General features: G+C 40.0%; 1 protein-coding gene across 1 annotated transcript in view; it reads right to left on the bottom strand.

Moving 5' to 3' along the window:
• Positions 1-23,605, bottom strand: part of LOC137571854 (collagen alpha-1(XXV) chain-like) — a 207,064-nt gene that overhangs the window by 139,180 nt on the left and 44,279 nt on the right. Inside the window, exons 7-8 of the mRNA XM_068281586.1 lie at positions 18,877-18,903; positions 13,734-13,778 (exon numbers count right to left, since the gene is read on the bottom strand). Coding sequence (XP_068137687.1) covers positions 13,734-13,778; positions 18,877-18,903 — 72 coding nt within the window. The remainder of the gene's footprint in view (positions 1-13,733; positions 13,779-18,876; positions 18,904-23,605) is intronic.

Here is a 23,605-nt window from a genome sequence, read left to right as displayed (position 1 = left end):
GTATGGATTTATTTATTTGTTAGTGTTTTTCCTTTTACTGTAAATATTGGTGTACTATCTTTCCTTTACTTTGAATTAATTACGGTATTAAAGTCCTGTAGGCATTTCTTTATGCTATGAATATAGATAAGGAATTGAACTGTGCTTCGCTATTCTACTTAAAAGTAGCGCTTCTTTGCGGAACAGGTTTCTTTATTTCTGCAAAACACAAGTGGTGGCAGATATCTGTGTGTGAGGGGAAAGAGTTATCTATTTAGTCAACATTGTGAGATTATTATTTATATATAGAGTGCTGACATCTTCCACAGCTCTTTGCATAGTCCATAGTCTTGTTATTGAGAAGGAGCTCACAATCTAACCCCTACCACAGTCATAGTCTACTGTCCCTACCATAGTGCAAAATTGAAACCATTGTGCCTGCAGGAAACCCATGCAGACACATATCAGAATTTACAAACTCCATGTAGATAATGTCTGGTCACAACTGCAAACTGTACGACTCCTCCCTTTCCGTGGTCCTATATTGAACAGGTCCTCATGTGTGGGGAATATGTGAGCAGTAAATAAGGGAATAGAACGATCTAAGTGTAGATACTTTATTCCAATAGTGGATATATAGATAAAATCAAATTAAATGAAGTTAAAATCGACTCACAAATGGGGACCTGAATCACCGGGTACACCAAGATAAAAAAGCACTTTCAATATAAAATATCCCTGATAGGGTATCCATAGGGTACTGTGCAAACAGGGTCGTATCTAGACTTTATAGGGCCCCCCTGCAAAAATGATAGCATGGGGCCCCCTTTGTACCCGAACCCCACGGATTGCGAGCCGGCGATTGGCAGCTGAGAGTGTTCTGCTGTGAAGCAGCTTCTAGAAGCAGGAAAAACTTACACACACACACACACACCTGCACATGGTATTCATGAGTGAATGGGGAGGTTTCTTTGCTAATTGGCTGCTCTTGTGGTTAGGGAGACAGAGGTGGAGGGGCCCCCAAAGCCTCTGGGCCCCCCTGCGATGGCAGGGGTTGCAGGGGTGATTGCTACACCCATGAGTGCAAACTCCTTCCATACTTGCTTCACACTCTGGCGTCGTCAGGGATATCATTTCTTTATCTACTGTTAACATAATCTCTGCATGTCAGGACCTGTAGGATTCAGGACCAAAGAGAGGGGGGAACCTCAGGTTTGCAGATGTGACTAGGGATGCGCATTCAGATTTCACAAAATTGAAATTTCCAAACTCGGAAATCGGAAAACGGAACTCAGAAATCGGATTATTGCAATTCGGTCATTTTAGCCCAATCACAGCAACTCGGAAGCAATGGACCAGTCAGAGAATGCAGAAACAACTTAAAAGCATTTGGCCAATCAGAGAATGCAAAAAATGACCAGAAAAACTCTACTCAGAAATCGAAAATCTGAACTCAGAAATCGGATTTCCGTGGAAATACTGCATTAAAACAACTCTGTAATTTTAGCCCAATCACAGGACTCGGAGGCACTGAACCAATCAGAGAATGAAGAGTCAACTCGATCAAAAAATGATAAAAAAAAAAACACTACTTGAAAATCCGAACTTGGAGATCGGAAACCGATCGGAAATCCGCAGAATCGGTAATCAGCATTGGAAATCAGGATTTTTGCGGAATCGAAAATCAGCATTTGTGCCCATCTCTAGCTGTGACCAGAGAATATTAGGGAATTGTTCCAGACAATACCACATACACTCGATTCACAACCTTATAATGTGGGTTGTCCTCAGGTGGTAAGCTTTATGATTTAATCGCTATTATGATGTGGAAGGACTGAATGAAGATAGCCATATCTGAAATTTATATTACAATCTAGTGTGGACATTTGGGACTTATCTTACTTTTGGCTGCCGCATTTTACTATGCACTATAGTTTTTAACTGTGGCGCTGAATTGATTTACTATATAAGAATATAATACCGGCAACAGCTACGCAGCAGGTATTTTACCCTTTAGTTGATGTGGCTATAGCTATTACCCTCCATTGTAATGACTATGCTGGGTTTCTATTTATCAGCATGAAACACAAACTGATATAATATTTATTTCAAAGTGCACTATGTGCTTCATTCTAGAGATGTCAAAATAAATCACCAGTAAGTTAATATGCCCTTTTCCTTACATTTGCTCAATTACAATGTTAGTTTTATGACTGATAGGCCTAATGTGATCCACTAGCTAGTGAAGAGGGGTTGAGTTACCAAAAAACTTTATTAGTCAAGGTGGCGTTAACATACTCGCTGAGCTTTGGACTTTCCATTTGTCGCACTGATAAAGACAAGGTGGTGTCGTGATGGTTTATGACAACTCACAGATAAAAATACACTTTTAATAAAGCTCTGTAATTGATATCTCAGCTCTGGGTCTTTTGCAGCTCCTGGCCCATTACATTTTGTCATATTGTTCAGACGTAGCTAATGATTAATTATGGAGAAGATGAAATACAAGAGGCATGGATGTCTGCTCATGAAGTGTTTACACAAGGACTCTGGAACTATAGAACATAATATGCTATAAGACAGAGGCTGTAATTTTCATTTTATTCTTCCTTTATACACTTTTCACCTTTAACTAACAATCATTTCATTTGGAGGGCGCCAAGCCAAGAGAAATTAAACGAGAGTTTTCAGCAGTATTTCCCAACTGGCCAACAATTTTGTCTGAGCAGTTCCCTATATTGAAGGCTTCTTCTCTACCTTTAAGTAGATGCATTTGCTGAAGTAACATGATACGGCAATTATATATTATTCAAGTGGGAGAAACAAGGACATAATATGTCAATATAGGCTCAAACTACTCATATGTATAGAAACTAAGCTCAGTTTTCTTTACTCCTTCTTCCGTATGCCGCAGATGTGCCAAAAATGTATCAACTGAGAAACCCAACTAACAGCACTGAGACTTTCATTTAATGATGCTGCCATGGCGACCTTTGATTATATTAAAACACATATAGTTCAAGTGATCTGCTAAAATGCCTCTTTACAGTTGGCCGTAACTTTTAAATTAGCTGGATTACATGGTGTATGTATTTTTATTTACCCAATAAAGTGTTTAAACGGCAGATTCAGTGATTCAACTGAATATTCAATGTTAATGGCCAATTGCATGATAGAGAGCTTATTTCAGGTCCTAGTTTGGCTACTGTAGCCAATAGTATTTCATTTGACCTTAGAATGAATGAATTATTATCTCCCTCCGAGCCTAGAGTACAGTAAATGACTTCATTTATCTCATTTCAGACTTAGCAATGTTCCTCCTTTTGCCCAGCGCAGTATTTTTTATTCCTCACACAAAATATTATTACAGGTTATTATTATTGGTAACGTGTGTTGGGAAGTAGGACCTCTTCACTTCAGAATGTCTGCATTGAGTGGGTAAACTTGTCAGTGAGTAGGACACACTTTAAACATGGGTGTCCGGAGTGACACCTACACTATCAAAGTGGACCTCCAGAGTAATAAAGAAAATCCTGCGGCCACTTAATAAAAAAAAGTTATATTTACCTGAAAAGCCTTTTCCCGAGAAGCCTTCATGAGACTTTTTTTTGTACCAGAAGGCTGCAACATTTTCTTTATTACTCAGGAGGTCCGCTTTAACCACTCACCATGTTGCTGGACTAAGTATTATTTAATAGCTGTGTATGCATTTTCCCACTTTTCATGTTAAAAATCAGAGCCATAAGCTCTGCATTACTTTGTGTAAGTTTTAGCTGCATTGGAAAGAACCATCAGCAGAGGTGTGATCTATGTGAAATGTGGCATCAGGCAGTGCTGGTCTTCACACTTCTCAAAAAGGAACAGTGACAAATGTTTAGCCTGCCTTGGTGTCAGGTTTCATACACAATAAGCAGAGAATGTTGACTCATTTAGCAGATAAGAGATAAATAACTTTACTTCTGCTTAGCATGGTACAGGGATTTCAGTGCAATCACCTCATACACTTTAGCAATCCCTAGGAGCCCAGCATCTAGTCTGGAAATCTGATACAGAGAGAAAACCTTTGGCTGTGACTGGCTAAAGTAGACACATGGGGTAAATAGTTGCAGGCGGGGAGGCGGGGGTATTACTAACACATATGCAAATTAGCAGATCCACTACTGATGCTGTTAGTGATAGTGGATGAAAGGAAGTTTTAACAAGAAATAACTAAGCTATTCCTTTAGATCAGGGGTGTCAAACTCAAATACAAAGTGGGCCAAAATTGTACACTGGGACTTAGTCAAGGGCAAACCTCAATGTCTACTGGCCACCTTCCTCCCTTATAAAGTTCCCTGGTGTCTAATGGCCCCCCTCCAACTCCTATACAGTTCTGTGGTGTCTAGAGGCCCCCACCCTCCTCTATACAGTTCCCTGGTGTCTAGTGGTCCTCCCTCCCCTATACTGTTCCCTGTCTAGTACTTCTAGTACTTCCCCCTCCCTTCCCAATATAGCTTCCCTGGTGATTTAGGGCTTCACCTCCAATATAGCTTCCCTTGTGGTCTAGAGTGGGCCAAACATAATACAAAGTGGGGAAACCACCTGGGGCCAAATTTAATGGCTCTGAGGGCCAGATTTGGCCCATGGGCCAGAGTTTGACATGTATGCTTTAGATTGTAAGCTCACAGAGACAGGGCTATATCAGCATTTTGTGTCTTGGAGTTTGCTATATATTTTAATCAGTATATATATTTTATATATATGTCAGTGTAATGACTTTGTCTTCCAATTTTGTAGCAGTACTGATATTTTGTCTGTGTTATCGTGTACTCAATGTTTGTTTCTTACTCTGCGCAGCACCACTGAATATTTTGGTGCTTTATAAATCAATAATAATAATACACTGAGTTGTCTTCCAGTTTGAATCAATATTTGTATTGCAACTATGAATTGATACCTGGACCTTTTTATACATAATCATAATCAGCATGGTTGAATGCTACCTAGTTTATTTGAACACTAATTAGTGTCAGTGAATACAAACTTCCTAACTAATCTATTCAGTTCAGAAAGCACTAATACTTCAATTTCAGTATTGCCCTATTGTTATACCCAAAAGAACAGTTTGCTGATTAAGTCTGGACTGTATAAAATGTAATTGTGCTCTGTTTTTACTTGTTGTTCAGGACCAGAACAGTGTAATTTTCATCAGCACTTTTTGTTATCTGGTGCCATGGCTTTTGGATAGGTTTACAAAGCCACACACACATTTTAACAGGCAATTATTTGACTTTAAGACTGAGGAAAGTCCCATTTATGAACTGACCTTTGCTGATACACATACTGTGAAAAATGTTAAGATTTAACTTTTGCTAATATATAGTATGTATCCTTTGTTCCTTTGGCTGGTTTCCCTGAACATGTTATTCTGTGTTATTCATCATTTTACATATTATTTACACTGACGGTTAAACTAGAATATTACAAATATTATTTAGGCTGTTTTTTTTTCTTTTACTGTTATGTTTAAAGGAGTACTGTAGGGGGGTAGGGGGAAAATGAGTTGAACTTACCTGGGGCTTCTAATGGTCCCCTGCAGACGTACTGTGACCACGCAGCCAGTCACCGATGCTCCTGTCCACGCCTCTTGTTAACTTCTGGAATTTCCAACTTTAATGTCGGAAAACCACTGCGCCTGCACAGCTGTGTCCTCGCTCCCGCTGACATCACCAGGAGTGTACTGCGCAGGCGCAGACTGTATTGGGCCTGCGCAATACACTCCTGGTGATGTCAGCGAGAGCGAAGCAGTGGCTACGCAGGTGTAGTGATTTTCCGACTTTAAAGTCAGAAATTCCAGAAGTGAACCGGAGGCGGGGCCGGAGCATCAGTGAGTGGCTGCGCGGGCACAGAACACGTCTATGGGGGACCATTAGAACCTATGTAAGTTCAACTCTTCTTCCCCCTACCCCCCTACAGTACTCCTTTAAATATTTTAGATATTGAATATTTTATGTATCATAACATACCTTGGTTAGTACCATATAATAATATGCCAACACTTACTAACAGTAGAGCTTTTTGTACTTCATAGAATGTACAGTAGTACATACAGTACAACCCTTCAATGAAGACCAGCTGCAGAATCATTGTTCATAGAACTCTGCCACTAACTACAGCACAAAAGGTAGAAATAACCCTTGTATGCATGATCACTGAATGCTTAAAAAGCCAGGGAGACAAGTTTTAAAAAATTATTTGTAAAAAAATAAATAAATAAGCCAAGCAGTAGTCAGCTTATAGGATTAAGATGTATGCTTTGGTTTTAATACAAACACGTTTATAGTAGAGTGAAGCTATGTGAAATATCAAATGTGATGTTGAATGACATGTTGCACATCACTATGGTCACTTTAATTTGCTTCTGTTCCTCAAAAATCTTCCAACTCAATTAATCCAAATTAATTTAGCCATTTGTAAAAATATATTTACCTTCAAAAATTTTACTTAAAGAGGAACTTTAGCTAAGATATACATACAGTATGCATAGAGGGAGATACTGGTTGCTTGGCAGGTGCAAACAGCCGTTATATCCCACCATGCAACAAGGCTCCCACAGTGTGATGTTAGGACCTAGGTCCTGACATCACACTGTGGGAGGGGCTTCACCACAATATCAGCCATACAGAGAAAAGGGAAAGATTTCTCATGGGAAAGGGGGTATCAGCTACTGATTGGAATGAAGTTCAATCCTTGGTTACAGTTCCTCTGTAAAAGTTTATGCTATTAAATTACAACTATTTTGAACAAGTGTAAAACTAAAAATACATACATATAAATGTACATTTCTTCCAGAGTGAAATTGACTATAAATTACTTTTTTCCTATCTCACTGTCACTTACAGTAGGCAATGCTAAACTGACAGATCTTTTAGGCCCATTTTCCGGACTGAGGGATTCTCAGTCTTAAAGAGACACTGAAGCGGAAAAAAAAAAAATATGATATAGTGAATTGGTTGTGTACTATGAATAATTACTAGAAGATTAGCAGCAAAGAAAATATTCTATATTTTTATTTTCAGGTATATAGTGTTTTTTCTAACATTGCATCATTCTATAATATGTGCAAATTACACAACACTCAGCATTCAAAATGAGTCTTTCAGAGCAGTCTGTGAAGTAATGACCTCTCCTCTAGCAGAGAAAAAGAAAACAGTTGAGATAATAAAAGTCAGATAATAGCCCTCTCCATGACTAAACTTAGTCGGAGTGCTTAATGGCTCGTTTGCATAGAGATAACAACTGGAGTTTCTTAACTCTTCCTGTACTGGAAACAATGAGACTGATGTATCTGATCTTAATGTTTTATTTCTTAGCTGTACTACACATACAAATCATAATATCATAAATTGTTTTTCGCTTCAGTGTCTCTTTAATGCTCTTTGTCAGGATTTGGGTCATGCCACTCTCTGCCTGCTGGTGGCAACATGGACTTTAATTTCAATGAACTTCCTTTATTTCACCAGCAGGTTGGCTCTGGGGACTTTGTGCATCCTGAACTTTCTCTGTTCCACCATTAGGTGGCTCTGCACTGTTTGGAAAGGGCTCTGCAATTGCAAGGCTGCTCTATATGGACCATGCATCTCAATTATGCAACAGGTGTGTCCTCCTTATAAAAGGGGCCTGCAAGATGTAACCTGTGCCAGAACTTTGTGCTCACAAGCTGTAGTATCTGGACAACCCTGGTTTCCTGGTATCTAGTATTTATGTTTCTGCTACTCTGTTACTGAACCTATTTTCTGTCTGACCTCGATTATTGCCTGCTCCTTTTGTACCGTGATTGGTCGATTGTTGCCGACTTATGCTTGTTCTGACTGTGATTTTGTGCCCGCCTCCTTGTACTGCGATTGGTGTATATATTGTATATATTTGTCCTGTGTATATGTGTATGTATCCTGTATATATTTAGGTAGATAGATAGATAGGATTTTGGGGGTTTTGCACCTTGCTTTGGTTGTAACACTCTTAAAGAGGAACTCCAGTGAAAATAGTGTAATAAAAAAGTGCTTCATTTTTACAATTATGTATAAATGATTTAGTCAGTGTTTGCCCATTGTAAAACCTTTTAAATCCCTGATTTACATTCTGACATTTATTACATGGTGACATTTTTACTGTTGGCAGGTGATGTAGCTGCTGCATATTATTTTGGCAGTTGGAAACAGCTGTAAACAATTATTTCCCACAATGCAGCAAGGTTCACAGACAGGAAACTGCCAGGAGTACGTACTCAAGAGTTTCTTGCGGGAGGAGTTTCACCACAATATCAGTCATATAGCGTCCCCCGATGGTCTGTTTGTGAAAAGGAATAGATTTCTCATGTAAAAGGGGATATTAGCTACTGATTGGGATAAAGTTCAATTCTTGGTCGTAGTTTCTCTTTTTATGGGTACATAATCTCCAACAACTTAAAATGGTATAACAATACTATCACCATCGTCAAGAAAGTGCAACAGAAGATGTACCAACTACGGCAGCTGAAAAAGTTTGCCCTACTACAGAATTTAATAGTGCAGTTCTACACTCCGATCATCGAATCCATCTTGACATAAACTATGACTGTCTGGTTCAGCTCATGCTCTGTACAAGATAAAGGTTAGACTGCAGCACATTATTTGATCAGCAGAAAGAATAAATGGCTGTATCCTACCTTCCCTGCAGTATCTTTATGCTAGCAGGGGCAGAAAGAAAGCAAACAAGATTGCCTCTGACCCCTTTCACTCTGTTCACTACATCTTCCAAATTATGTCTTTGGGAGTAAGATAGTGGTTACTTGTAAAAAAAATCTTCCAGGCACAGGAACAACTTCTTCCCTCAGATGGTAGCCATGCTTAACGCAGAACCACACTAGAGCTGCTATGACTTTTTATTAGGGATGGGACGAATCCACAATTTCTTCGAATCCGAATCCGGATCCGAATCTAAAAAGGTTCTCGAATATCTCGAACCTTTCGAATCTCGAATCTAACGAATCCTGCACATAAGAATTGTGCGATCCATGGTATAGTTGCCCGCAGTATAGGTACCCAGGCATAGATGCCCGCACTATAGGTAACTAAGTAAAGTGGCTTCAGTATAGCTAGCAAGGTATAGGGGCCTTCAGTATAGGTTGCAGGGTATAGTGTCCTTTATTATAGGCAGCAGGGTATAGGGTCCTTCAGTATAGGTAGCAGAGTATAGCGGCCTTCATTATAGGTAGGAGGGTATAGAGGCCTTCAGTATAGGCAGCAGGGTATAGGGACCTTCAGTATAGGTAGCAGGGTATAGGGGGCCTTCATTATAGGTAGCAGGGTATAGTGGCCTTCAGTATAGGCAGCAGGGTATAGGGGCCTTCAGTATAGGCAGCAGGGGGCCTTCAGTATAGGTAGCAGGCTATGAGGGGCTTCAGTATAGGTAGCAGGGTATAGGGGCCTTTAGTATAGGTAGCAGGGTATAGGGGCCTTCAGTATAGGTTGCAGGGTATAGTGGCCTTCATTATAGGCAGCAGGGTATAGGGGCCTTCAGTATAGGCAGCAGGGTATAGGGGCCTTCAGTATAGGCAGCAGAGTATAGGGGGCCTTCAGTATAGGTAGCAGGCTATGAGGGGCTTCAGTATAGATTGCCGGGTATAGGGGCCTTTAGTATAGGTTGCAGGGTATAGTGGCCTTCATTATAGGCAGCGGGGTATAGGGGCCTTCAGTATGGGGGGCTTCAGTATAGGTAGCAGGCTATGAGGGGCTTCAGTATAGGTTGCAGGGTATAGGGGCCTTTAGTATAGGTAGCAGGGTATAGGGGCCTTCAGTATAGGTTGCAGGGTATAGTGGCCTTCATTATAGGCAGCAGGGTATAGGGGCCTTCAGTATGGGGGGCTTCAGTATAGGTAGCAGGCTATTGGGGCGTCAGTATAGGTAGCAGGCTATGGGGGGGGGCTTCAGTATAGTTAGCAGGCTATGGGGGTGCTTCAGTATAGGTAGCAGGCTATGGGGGGCTTCAATATAGGTAGCAGGCTATGGGGGGATTTGGTATAGGTAGCAGGCTATGGGGGGGATTTGGTATAGGTAGCAGGCTATGGGGGGCTTCTGTATAAGTAGCAGGCTATGGGGGGCTTCGGTATAAGTAGCAGGCTATGGGGGGCTTCGGTATAAGTAGCAGGCTATGGGGGGCTTCTGTATAAGTAGCAGACTATGGGGGGCTTATGTATAAGTAGCAGGCTATGGGGGGCTTCTGTATAAGTAGCAGGCTATGGGGGGCTTCTGTATAAGTAGCAGGCTATGGGGGGCTTCTGTATAAGTAGCAGGCTATGGGGGGCTTCGGTATAAGTAGCAGGCTATGGGGGGCTTATGTATAAGTAGCAGGCTATGGGGGGCTTCTGTATAAGTAGCAGGCTATGGGGGGCTTCTGAATAAGTAGCAGGCTAGGGGGGGATTTGGTATAGGTAGCTGGCTACGGGGGGATTTGGTATAAGTAGCAGGCTATGGGGGGCTTCTGTATAAGTAGCAGGCTATGGGGGGCTTCTGTATAAGTAACAGGCTAGGGGGGGATTTGGTATAGGTAGCTGGCTATGGGGGGATTTGGTATAAGTAGCAGGCTATGGGGGGCTTCGGTATAAGTAGCAGGCTATGAGGGGCTGCAATGTAGGTAGCATATCCTCCTCCCTCCCCCCGCAGCCTCCTCCGCTCGCCCCCCTGCATAAATAAGGAGAAGCAGCCTCTCACCTCCAGCATCAGCGTGGAGCCCGGAGCGGCAGACTTCTCCCTTCACTTCCTGGTTCCCCCTAGTGGCCACCTGACCGGCTCTTACTGATGACGCGTAGTAAGAGCCGGTCACTAGGGGGAATAAGGAAGCCTGGAGGAGGTCTGCCGCTCCGGGCTCCACACTGGAGGTGAGAGGCTGCTGCTTCTTATTTATGCGGCGGGCGAGTGGAGGAGGCTGTGGGGAGCGGGAGGAGGACACTTGCGAGCGGGTTAAGCGGCGGATGCGCGGCGATGCAGCGTCGGGATTCGGCGGATTCGGCGAGCGGAAAATGGCGTCGGGATTCGAGTCCACGAATCTCGAATATTACCTAATATTCGAGGGATTCGTGGATTCGCTGGATTCGTCGTCCCATCCCTACTTTTTATATTATTATTTTTTAGTATTTATATAGTGCCAACATCTTCCACAGCATTGTATGGAGTATATTGTCTTGTCACTTAAATGTCACTCAAAGGGGCTCACAATCTAACCCCTACTATAGTCAGATGTCTATGTATGTATCGTGTAGTGCATGTATCATAGTCTAGGGCAAATTTAGGGAGAAGCCAATTATCTGTATGTTTTGGGGAGAACATACAAACTCTGTGCCAGTTGTGCCCTAGTTGACTGGTGGCACAGAACTGATAATGAACCCCTTCTCTCCCATCCATGCAATCTGTATGTCTGTCTGTCTACCTGTCCCAGCCAATCATCTATCTATCTATCTATCTATCTATCTATCTATCTATCTATCTATCTATCTATCTATCTGTCATCTCTTGGTCCTGACCATCCATTACCTATCTATCTATCTATCTATCTATCTATCTATCTATCTATTTATCTATCTATCTATCTATCAATCTATCTATCTATCTGGATGTAATTGAGATGCAAATAATTTTGAGCTGATGCAACATTATGCAAATGTTGTATGCAAATGAATGCAACTTGAGAACTAGCCAATCAAATTCTGCTTAGGTAAAATTCGATTGGTCCGTTTTCAAGATGAAATTTGCACACAAAATTTGCATAATCCTACATCAACGTAATTATTTACATGTCATTGGCCACATCTATCTATCTATCTATCTATCTATCTATCTATCTATCTATCTATCTATCTATCTGTACATCCATCCGTCCATTTTCCATCCATCCATCAATCTATCCATTCATTTTTATCAATCCTTCCTTTATATGAACTACAAGACATTACTTATGAGTGTAAAGAAGCATTTCCATGTGCTTACAGTCTATTCAGGAGAACGCTCATGATTCTTCATGCTGTTGGGCTAGACTCCATTTTGTGCTTATTCCTATGTGGTTAAACAGTAGCCACAGAGCCTTGGCTGCGTGTACAGCTTTAAACAGCAACTCATTTCCCTACTTCTTCTCTTGTCAGCAAGAGGAGCAGTTTTCTTCTTGGCTCAGGTTTCAAAGTGAACTTGGCATGCTAAAGAATGCTTTAGGGGTTGCTGGATTTGAGAGAACCTTTAGCTGACAGATATTTAAAGCACCACAAATGTCTTTTCTGTCACCATATTTTCTTTAATGTAACACAAAACACATGCACGTGCACCCTGTGTTAGGGTCACAATTATACACACATCCTCTATAGCATTACTCAAAAATGTGCTCAGCTCCAGCCAAAAGATTTTATTGTAGTTTTGGATAAAATAAGTAAGGGATGGAATCAATTTCCCCTTTTTTCTGTACTGTGACACCGAGGGGTTGGTTATCAGCTAGACACAAAATGAATGACAGCAGTAAAAGCCAAACAGAGCTTCTAACATTACCCCACCCTGAAGTCTATTATTGATATGTATATCTCGGTTAAAAAGCTTTATCCATTTCCCTCATCTGATTACAGAGGCAAAGAAGAGAAAACCAAAAAATCTCCATTAAGAAGCATTTGTTCCTCTCAATAGTTAGCCATTAATGTTTAGTGATATATGTACACTGCTGTCTTATGATTCCAGAAATGCCAGGATCACTGTCATGAAGATAGCGTGAGTAAATTTGAGTGTGGCTATATTACAATGTTAATTTACTGGTTACAGATGAACATAGGCACAGGCAGCTAAATGTAGCCGCAATGGTATATTGGTAATTCATGATTACAGAACATAATTAAAATGGCAGGATTAGTGTTAGGCATAGGTAGGGGAACATTAGTATTAGTTGTAGGCAGTGTTGATTGCGAAGTTTTTGCCAAAGTAATTTTTACATCATCGAAAATGCTATTTTCGATTTTGAGAAAATATTTGCGAAAATACATTGTATTTTCACAATATGGTAAAAAAAAAAAAAGTTCCACGAAAAGTAATGCAAAAAGAAATTGGCATTTTAGCTCATGACTGTAGGTAGGGAGTAGGTTAGTGTTAGGGCTCTTTCACACCAGAGCCCTTTTTCAGCGTTTATAGTCTATACTTTGCTTTAACCAAGGTAAAAGGAAAGTCCATAGACTTTCATTTTACCTTTCACACCCGACACTGCATTTCGATGCATTGCGGTACGACGCACCCGGGCACATTTTATCGTCGGGAATCGGCGTTTCCCCGTCAGGTTAATTGATACTACCACCGCTACTCAGCATCGCACCGCAGATTCCCGACGACAGCCGCAGGCTAGTAAAACGCATGCAGGAGAACAGCTCCTGCACGCGTTGTAGATGTGAAACAGGCCTTAGGCATAGATGCTTGTGAGAATAGGATAACATAGGATGATAGTAGGATATCGGTAACACTTCTGATATTCTAATATGCATAGCAGATAGCAGAACATAGTAGAATATCTGTAAAATTACCGATATTCTACTATCAGTAATATCTAGAACCCTTTTTTTTTTTACTGCAGCGCCTTCACAGGTATGCAGATCACTGTTAGAATTAAATTATGGAATACCATTCAATCTGGGCATCAAACTGCTACCTAGCTACTGTGCTACAAAACTGAAGCAATACACTATCTCAAGCAATACACTATATCATTTCATGCATTACCTTTTGCCCATCGAGTCCTGGGTTGCCTGAATCTCCAGGGGAACCCTACAAAATATCAATTGAATAAGTTTCATTCAAGCATAGTATTGTCCTACTTTGTTGAAAACTGTGCTTCCATTATGAATGCTGTGATAGTGTTGCATTAACAATTAAATTGCAAAAAATATATTTTTTTTGTTCTGTTATACAATGTTTTCAATAAGAACCAGATATACACTTTCTTTGTTGTAAAAGAGAATTGGATATATAAACAAGACAAAGCAAAAGTGTACATGTAGAAAACATTTAGCATGATAAACCTACAAATTAAACATGTAAGCCTTATTAACTAATCTGTCCATCGATACATTTAAACTAAAGTTACGCAAATGCTACTCAATTTCTGGTAGATCAGTTAAATGATCGATATACACCTGATATCGAACTTGTACCTATTCTGTCATTAGATTTTAACAGAAATCATGTCTAACATTGATCACATGACTACAACAGCTAGCTTTCAGATTTGATGTTAAATTAATTCTATCGTTTAATCTGCTCATAACATAATAAGGTGTATGCCTAGCTCAAGTCAGAGGAGTGTGATAATGTGTGCTGGAGTCATTGCCATGCTTATAATATTCCTGGAGGATTTTTTTCTAGCATAAAAATTTAGATATCCTTTGAAATCATCATCACATAGTCTCAGCTGTACTGATCATGTAACTTCATTTTTGATGTCAGAGTTGATTAAACCATATCAGATGAATGTACAAGTAGCATATTTGAGCATGTTCAAATCAATTTACAAGTAAGCTAAGGCTCTGCAAAAAAAAAAATGATACTCTGATTACAGTGAAACTAAATGTCCTTCTGTTTTTACAGTATGTATTTAGCAGATAGAGTATTGCATTCCTGATTTTAAGACTTAGTTACTTAAGATAGAATTGACTGATTCGTTTTTTTGTTCTTTACTGATGACACAATTTTGTAGAAGTCTTCCTGCTAGCCCAAAACACCTATGAAGACCCAGCTGTGAGTCAAGCATTATTAGAACAGAACAGAACGGCTACTCCAGATTCTTTTTTTTTTTGCTCTAAACTTTGAATAGGTCCCCACTACGTCATCTTTTAAAAACAATTTTTAAAGGATACCTAACCCAAGGAAAAGCTACTCAAGGTAAGCACAGAGGAATGTTCATGCTGGATACACACATGTCTGTGTATTGTCAGTTGCTCTCCTCATTTGTCCCAATCCTCATAATCACTCTTTGAAAAATTCGAATTTTGGCAGCAGTTACATTTTCAGACAAGGAGAGGCAGGCCTGCCATGATGCTCACTCCTATCACCCTCCCATTACCTCCTTTTCCCTGCCCCATTCACTGCCCTTAGGGGCGGGGAGAAGCAGAGAGTGGGAGGGAGTAAGGAGGGAAAATTGCTGCAAGCTCCTGAAATCTCGATTTTAGCAAAAAGTCAAATTGTTCAAGGAATGATTACAGAGACTAAGGGTAATGAGGGAAGGAACGGACAATGCACAGCGGTAGGTCGATCTAGTATGAACATACATCTGTGTTTACTCTAGGTAGCTTAGCCTTAGGTCAGGTATCCTTTAAGAATAGTTTTTCTAACTTTCCTTAAGGTTTGAAACTTTTCAGCTGGGCTGATGTCCACATTGCTGCCCAAAACTGTACTTGGTATTCTGACGTCAGGCGCTATGTGCCGCTAGCATGTATAAGTGTATGCGGAACCCAGAGAGATGGACGGACATGGCGTGGAGGCTGACACTGGACAGGTAATGTATAAATGCACACACAGGGGGGCACAATTTTAAATTGCAGCGGCAGAGGCGGGGATTTTGTAATTCATTCCAAAATCGGCCGCTGTACCGCCACATACCTAACCAACCAAATTTGGCCTGACATCTTGCAGCATGCGCGATCAATAATGCAACCAATTTCTATTCTGAAATTGTTGGTCACTTTGTCGGTTGGGCATGCACTTGGCAGCATCAATTTTCATACAATTCAATTATAATAATCAAATTGGATGGTTGATCGGCCGCCAAGTCGCCTGATGTATGGCCAACCTAAAACTTCATCCTAACTGCTAAAGCACCATGGTAACTGCTGGGAAACCTCATACGGGAAGTAACTGTCCTCTCTGAGCAACGTACAGATTTTTTTTTATGTTGTTCAAGGTCAACATTGCAAAGCCCAAAATATTTCCTCACTTAACTGAACATTTTATTCCAAATGTATAAAGGACATATTATAAAAGCCATAAAAACAGCAAGACATACTGGAAAAAAACACATTTAAGAGTCTCTACCTGTGCTTATTCAGTTAGCAGATGTATGCATGATGTGATTTTACTGACTGGGGACTTGGCATGAGGATTTCGTCTGGCAGTATCCCTCCACAGTAGCACATTGTAACCAGCCAATAAATTACTGCTATGGTGACAGGAGTTAAAGTTCCCCTCACCTCTTTACTTAGGTCTCTGAATGACTGTAGCATGAATGATGAGAACACAACTGAAATGCCCATGGAAAGTCTGTGGGGTTTCCTTTCCCAAAATCCTCTTGGCCTCAATATATATTTTAGTAAAATGCTGCTCACAAAGGTTGTTTAATAGAGAAGAAAATTAATGAACTGCATTGTTAAATCTATTTTTTTTTCAACTCAACTTAAACACTGAATTGGCTAATACTGTGATCTATAAAAATGACATTATACTTTTTATTTTACTTAGAAAGCATGTTCTGTTATTGTGAAATTTTATTTTACAATGTTCTCCATAGATGTAGGTGTTGGAAGGAAAAAAAATCTTATTGTAGGTCAAGAGTGCAGTTTCACAATGACTAAATTACTAACCTTTCAGCAATCCTCATTATTGTCTGAAATGACCCAATTGGAGGTTGCAACCTCTTAAAGGATACATCCAGGAAGAATAAAAATAAAAACCTACTTGCAGCTGTCCTGTGCCCTCACCACAGCTCCACACCCCGCCAGTGGCCCGGGGTCCCTTCCAATATATGAGGCCTTCTTGTGCTCCAACGTGCGGCTCACGTAGTCGTGCTGATGTCATCCGGACTGTACTGCGCATGCATAGTAGTTTCACGCGTGCGCAGTACAGTCCAGATGACATCAGTGCAACTCAGTAAGCTGCAAACTGGAGCACAAGTAGATGCCGAACTGGCGAGGTTGGCATCTGCACCAGAGGGGAGTGGGAGCCACCGGAGCTGCGGCAAGGGCACAGGACGGCTGACAGGGGCTGGATTTTTTATTTTGATTCTTTCTGGACCTTCCCTTTAACACCTAATAGTACAATTTTATTATTAAATCCATACTAGATTTGTAAGAACACTTAGGACTTCTAATGATCATTGGCCCAAAAAAAATTAGTAAATAGGACCCCTTGTATATAAAGAATAGTTAATTACATAGTTACATAGTTTTTAGGGTTGAAAAAAGACATACGTCCATCGAGTTCAACCAGAACATAAACACTTCTGCCTTGTCATGTTTTGATATATTATGAAGGAGGAGCGTTGTAAAAAGAATATACAATAACTATATTTCAAATACAATTAAATAGATATATTGTTCATATTATTAAAGGACAACTATGGCTAAAAATTGTAAAATTCTAAATACACGTTCATATATACATTTTTCCCAGAGTAGAATGTACTATTAATTACTTTCTCCTGTGTCACTAGCACTTAAAGTAGGTATTAAAAGTCTTGCAGCTCTCACAGGTTTTAGATGAGTCTATCTTCTAATGGAAAAGTCCAAGTATTTTCTTTATTCTTTACAAAAGAACTCCCAGAAAGGATGGCTTGTTTTTCTATCTTGCACATTATTTTGGCAATTGGATTGAGCAACTGCTATTCAATATGTGCTTTTGCAAATAAAGTAAAACCTGAGGTTCCCCCATGAAGAGATGGACTAGTCCAAAACCTGTCAGATTTTTACTAACTACGTAAGTGACAGTGACATAGAAAAAAATGTCTTTTATACTGCATCTTACTTTGGGACAAAGTATGTATGCATTCATATGAATTTTAAATGTTTAATTTTTTTTTCTGATGGTCTTTTCACATCACTTAGGCAGAGAGCACACATATTAGTATCATGCACGTTTTGCCATCTGCAGCAAAGCACATGTAGCCAATAGCCTGCTCCACGCCGATTTTAAATTGCTCAGCAGGTTGTTTTTTCCTATGCATTTCCTAATTAAATACATTTGGCCGTACTCTGAAAAATCAGGAACAATTGTGGAAAATGGCATGCAGGAAATGCAATTGCATATGCAAAGTGACGCAAACCACCAAAAATGCCCATAAAATCACCAAAACACAAGTGTGCTTCAAGTCTATCGACAAAAATATTAAAATACTAAATGCAATACACTGTAAATAGGCAGTAACTTCCAGCATTATATCATCGGTAAAAGTTTGTTATCTTTTTCTCTTTTGCCCTAATTCTTATTGCTGGCTAAGGCACTGCACACATGGTTGAGTGATTGAGTGCAATACAACTTTGCTGTTTCTCAATAATATGTGTGCTAGAAATGTTTTTGTATATCTAGCGTCATGTTATCGGTGTTATCAGATAAATCCTGGGCTCACTCTATTAACGTGTAACAAACGGAGATGATTAGTGCAAATACCATAGACAACAGCAGCAGGCCACTTTAAAGCAAACATCAATGCTTATCAAAGTGTTTATCAGAGAAGCCTATTTCTCGAAGTTATATATTTTTATTTCAATTTCTTAAACCGCACAGCACTTATCTGCACTATTTTTGCCAGATTACATTTTCAATTAGAAACTTTATCCAAGACTGAACAAGTTTCGAGCCTGATTTTCTCGGGTTGCCTGTCGCGTCTCAGTGGAAAACTAGAGAACCTTTTAACCTCCAGTTCAGCAGACGGATTGAAAACAGTCTGCTCAGAACTGCTCGAGGTTCCCATGATGGAGGAAATTAGAAATCTTAAGTCTTGCATTATACAGCAGCATTTTGGAAAAGCACATTCTATAGACTAAACGAACAGGCTCATTGTGGTCTACAGTAGCCATTCCTGTACAGCCTCTCCTATATATAACTTGGCTAGAGGAGCAATAATTACTTCTGCAGCAGTTTACTTGGAGTAACATACCTTAAATCCAGGAGGCCCCATTGGACCCTGAAAAAGAAATTTTATTTAATTTTTTTGCAACATTTCACTGATTGAATTACATTTTAAAAGTTTAAGTTAAAAATAGACAACGTGTTTTCTAATGCTGAGAAAAAACGTAACTCGGTTTTGCACTAGATCCTCCTGATTTAATTGTAACGAAATGTAAGCTCTAACTGGCAGTTTTCGCTCAAGGATAATAAAACAAGAAGCCTGTGTTACATTTTGTAGTTTCATGTGTAATTATTTCTCTCTGGAGCCTTCAAACACTTTTCCATATATCTGCAGCAAGACAGCTACCCAAAGACCTTTTCTATAAAAGTGGAGGCCAGATACATTTTTTTATGGATATATATATATATACCATAGGCTGCATGACTGTATGTGGAGCGTCATCAGAAATTGTTTAAAACACAGTAAGAAGCTCTGTACATGTGTGTATTTTCCATGTTCATAATGACGTTTACTTTAGAATACCCCATATAGCACTTGGCAGGTAATCATGAAGACATTGAAATGACCATTTCCTGTATCAAAGTATATGCCCCTGTGGGGGAATCCAGGGTTCAAGTTTGTTGCACAAAGGTTTTCTGGAGTGGGTGAAAAAAGAAGATAACTAAACTGGGAAAACTGTGTTCTCTTTCTGATAACTACTGGATGTCCTTCCCCGAGTGTGTAATGCATATGGGGTCGCCACAGGTCACTTTTTATATTATGCCCAACTGAGGTCTTACGTACACTCTAAAGTACTATAACTAATATATCAAAAATGATGTCTCTAAATGATTTTTATAGTTTTTACACCCGTAGGGGGCAAGGATGTCTTTATCTGAGAAGCTGGTCTACTGTAAGTATTGATACAAAAAGTATGCGCTTTTGGATGATAGTTGCAAGCACTACATGGTTTGCGTTCTTAATATTGCTGTGTAAATATATATTAGAATTTGAAATTAACCAAAAACGTGCATGTGACGAAATGCATAGGGCGGAGCTACAGCACACGTGACTGGTTGAGGAAGTGGACCGTTAGGAGTGCACGAGCAAGCGTGGATCTGAGGCGGCACCTGCTGAGCGGTGTTCCGGGGACCGGGAGTCCTATGCTTAATGCCTGTTTTCACTGCTGGAATGTGAGTGCACATCTCTTTTTAGTTTCAATAATTTTTATTGGAACTTTTCTTTTCAACATGGGTTGACAGTTACAGTTACATATATCATCCAAATAATGATTTAACAGTTGTATATGAATCATAACAATCAGAACATTCAAAATAGCCATAACAATATGTGCAATTGTGGAGCATAGATCATTGCTTTAACGTAGATTGGTATTTGCGTTGAGTGGGTACCTAGATCCTTTGTGTACCTTTGTGTTGGTTTTGCCATTGTCTATGGTGAGGTTCAGGTATATATGGATGTGATCAGGGGGAGAAACGGCAACAGAACAGAATAAACATAAAAGCTAAATCAACCAAACAACTTAACTGTATCTACTCTAACAGAAGGAGTAGGTCTGATCGCTAATCGATCTTAATCGGTTATGAGTAGATTAAAATAGTCCTAGTGGGCGATTGTTGGCGTTATTATTAATATATATTAGTCTTACACTCAAAAATCGTAGCGGGGCCACTAGGTTTGCTTGTAAAATAAGTAGGTTTCTGTGCTTTGCTCCCAAGGTGGTGCATCAGTTGTTTTGCATAGGTCTATTATTCTGGGTGTGTGACAGTGATGCGGTAGTGAAGGCGGTTGGTTGGTTTGTTAGTAGGGGGGGCTCGTATCAGTTAGTTAGTGACTTATCCGTCTATTAGGGGGTGCGGAGTGGATATTTTACTCTTGATTCTTGCTGTGATAATATTTTCTTGGGTTATATTGGCATTTGTACTGGCGATAATTTGAGGGATATTTGGCAAGTGGTCAGTATTCCAGTTGCTTAGCACTAGTTGTTTTGTTACTAGTAATAGGTGTGAAATAGGGAGTCTGAGGCTGGGTTCGAATTCATTGATATTGCAGTGGAAAATAGCCAAAGCTGGGTCTGGGGGGGACCGTCTGTTTGTTATATCACTAATTTTCATAAATATTTGTTCCCATAGATGGAACACTGAAGGGCATTCCCACAAGATGTGGTATAAAGTTCCAGTCTTGCCGCATTTCCAACAGCAGAGTGGGGACTGTTTTTTAAAAGTGGCTAGTTTACGAGGTGTGAGGTACCAATTGTAGAATATCTTCAATAGGGTTTCTATGTGTGTGGAGCAGTGGGAATATCTCTTGGTGTTGGTAATGCTTCTCTGTAGTGTTTCAGGTGAGATTTCGGTTTTAAGGTCCAGTGACCATTTTTTGTATGGTTTCTCTGGAGACGGTATCTGGGTGGGGGGCTCTATGAGAATAGAATACCACTGAGATAGGCCTCCTTTTAGTGTATTAGGTGATTTTAAATATGCTAAAATGTGATTTGGGAGGGCTATTTGTTTGAGTTTATTCGAGGATAAGTAATGGGTAACTTGTAGATGCGTTAAGAATTCTGAGGCTGGGAGTTGGAATCGGTCCACTAGTTGGTTGAAGGGAACTAGGTGGTCATTGATAAGGATTTCTTCTATATATTTTATTTTGGAATCAATCCATCTAGAGAGATTTAAATTCTCTATGAGTAGTGAGAGGGCAGATATGGGGGATTTGATGTGGATGTCAGATATGATTAGTGCACATCTCTTTTAAAAAAACTTTTAATACATATTACAGTCTATACTATGTCAGCGTTTTTAGTTGCAGTGTATTGTGAGCTAACCCTGTGAACAGAGGAGCGCCTTGGCTGTACCTTATCCCCCACACGCTGTCAATCCTACCTCTGGAGATCAAGGAGGTGAATAGAGTGAGTGTGCCCGCATTGGGGGAGTGTCCTTGCGCTGGTGAGAGTTAAGGTGACGGAAGTGTTTTGATACACGTGGGTGGGGTGAAGATTTTTGTAAACGCTGTTAAACACTATGGTTTATTTCTGTGTTTTTGCATGTGTGACGTGAGAGTCCAGGATAGAGGCGCCTGGGATGACAGTTAATCACGATTTGAGCCCTGCACAAGGAGATTACTGGCCATAACCTGTGAGACTGTTAACCCCTCTTTCCTTGAGACTGTGTGCGCGTTTTTGGTTAATTTCAAGGTACTACTGTAAGTACCCATATTAATTCAGGTAATGATGTAAGCCAAACACTGGTTGGCCTGGACTGGTGGGAATGTTATGATGACATGTTTGAGGTGATCATTAAAGGGTAAAAAGACCGACAGCCCAATATAGTGTAGTATGTATTGGATAAGGGAGGAAGCAATATGAAGCGTAAGTATTATACTTACAAACCAGGGTTACCTCCAAGGCAACCACTGAAAAGGCGGTTGGGGAGAACAAGCCTGTCCCCACTCAGGAATAAAACGTCACTCTCTGTGGACAGGAGAAAGTAAGGGTATGTCACCCTTCCACCAAGGGTGGACTTCTGGATTCGCAAGGATGTACAGAGGTGCCAGTAGGATAAAAAGCAATAACAACGTTTAAAATATTGGTGGACCAGCCAACCCAAAACAGACACATGTACTGTCGGTATAAAGCAGTAACTATTTATTTACATACTTTCAAAAAAAAGTTGCAACGCGTTTTGCAGGCAAAATCCCGCTTCTTCAGTCAATAAATAACAGGAGTGATACACAGCACGGAGTCAAGACCAGACTTGGCACCTCTGGGAACAGATTTTGCCTGCAAAACGCATTGCAACTTTTTTTGGGGAGTATATAAATAAATTGTTACTGCTTTATACCAACAGTACATGTGTCTGTTTTGGGTTGGCTGGTCCACCACCGCAGCCCGAATATTTTAAACGTTTTAATTGCTTTTTATCCTACTGGTGCCTCTGTACATCCTTGCGAATTGAGGTGATCATTGTTTATATCTGCATGTAAATGTACTGCCTTTCTTAATGTCATATTGGAGATATTGTGGAAATATTGTGTGAGAAAATTTGGAAAATTTGCAATAAAATATGTTTAAAAATACCACATATTAAACCAATAACTCTAAAGTAAATTGGGCTCATTCTCATTTGTGGTTTTGCCTTAGATTTGTCCAAAATGATACAAAGCTGTTGATATTTTTCACATTTTCCCATCGTTCTCAGTAAAGTCAAACAAGAGCCACAAGTGTCCCAGAGTAACAGAAAAGTAAAGTGTCCTTTTATAAGCCCAAACCCTACATGTTAAAATGCGATCTTTGATGTTTTAGCCAAAAACTGCTACCTCATCGTCCATCTGAAAAGTCTCTCAGAAACCTACTATGAAGGAATGTTATTCACATAAAATGTCCTCTGATATCATCAAATACAGCTCACTGATACTTTGACTTTATTTAACCAGGGTCAATTTAATTTCTGTCTTCCCTAGTTAAAGTGGTATAATTTACAGGAAAAGCATAGCGAACAAATTATTTTCAGTTGAGTGTAAACTGAGATGGAAAAATAACACACATACAAAATGTAGTGATGCAGAAGATGGGTTTTGCAAATGGACCACAAGAGAGGAACTGAGGAAGCAGGTGAGAAAAGCTCCTTGTGGTGGAGACAACTTCCTTCTAGCACTATAAGCTAATTACCTAAGACCATCTGGAATCTTTCTGGGGCTGGGGCACTTTTGTGGCACAGATGATGGAAAGATTCCCATGTCTCTTTTATCCCCTGGAAAG

The sequence above is a fragment of the Hyperolius riggenbachi genome, chromosome 1 (genome assembly GCF_040937935.1).
Source record: "Hyperolius riggenbachi isolate aHypRig1 chromosome 1, aHypRig1.pri, whole genome shotgun sequence".
Classification (NCBI taxonomy): domain Eukaryota; kingdom Metazoa; phylum Chordata; class Amphibia; order Anura; family Hyperoliidae; genus Hyperolius; species Hyperolius riggenbachi.
The sequence above is the reverse complement of the archived record's forward strand: the minus strand, read 5'-3'. Positions and strand labels throughout refer to the sequence as shown.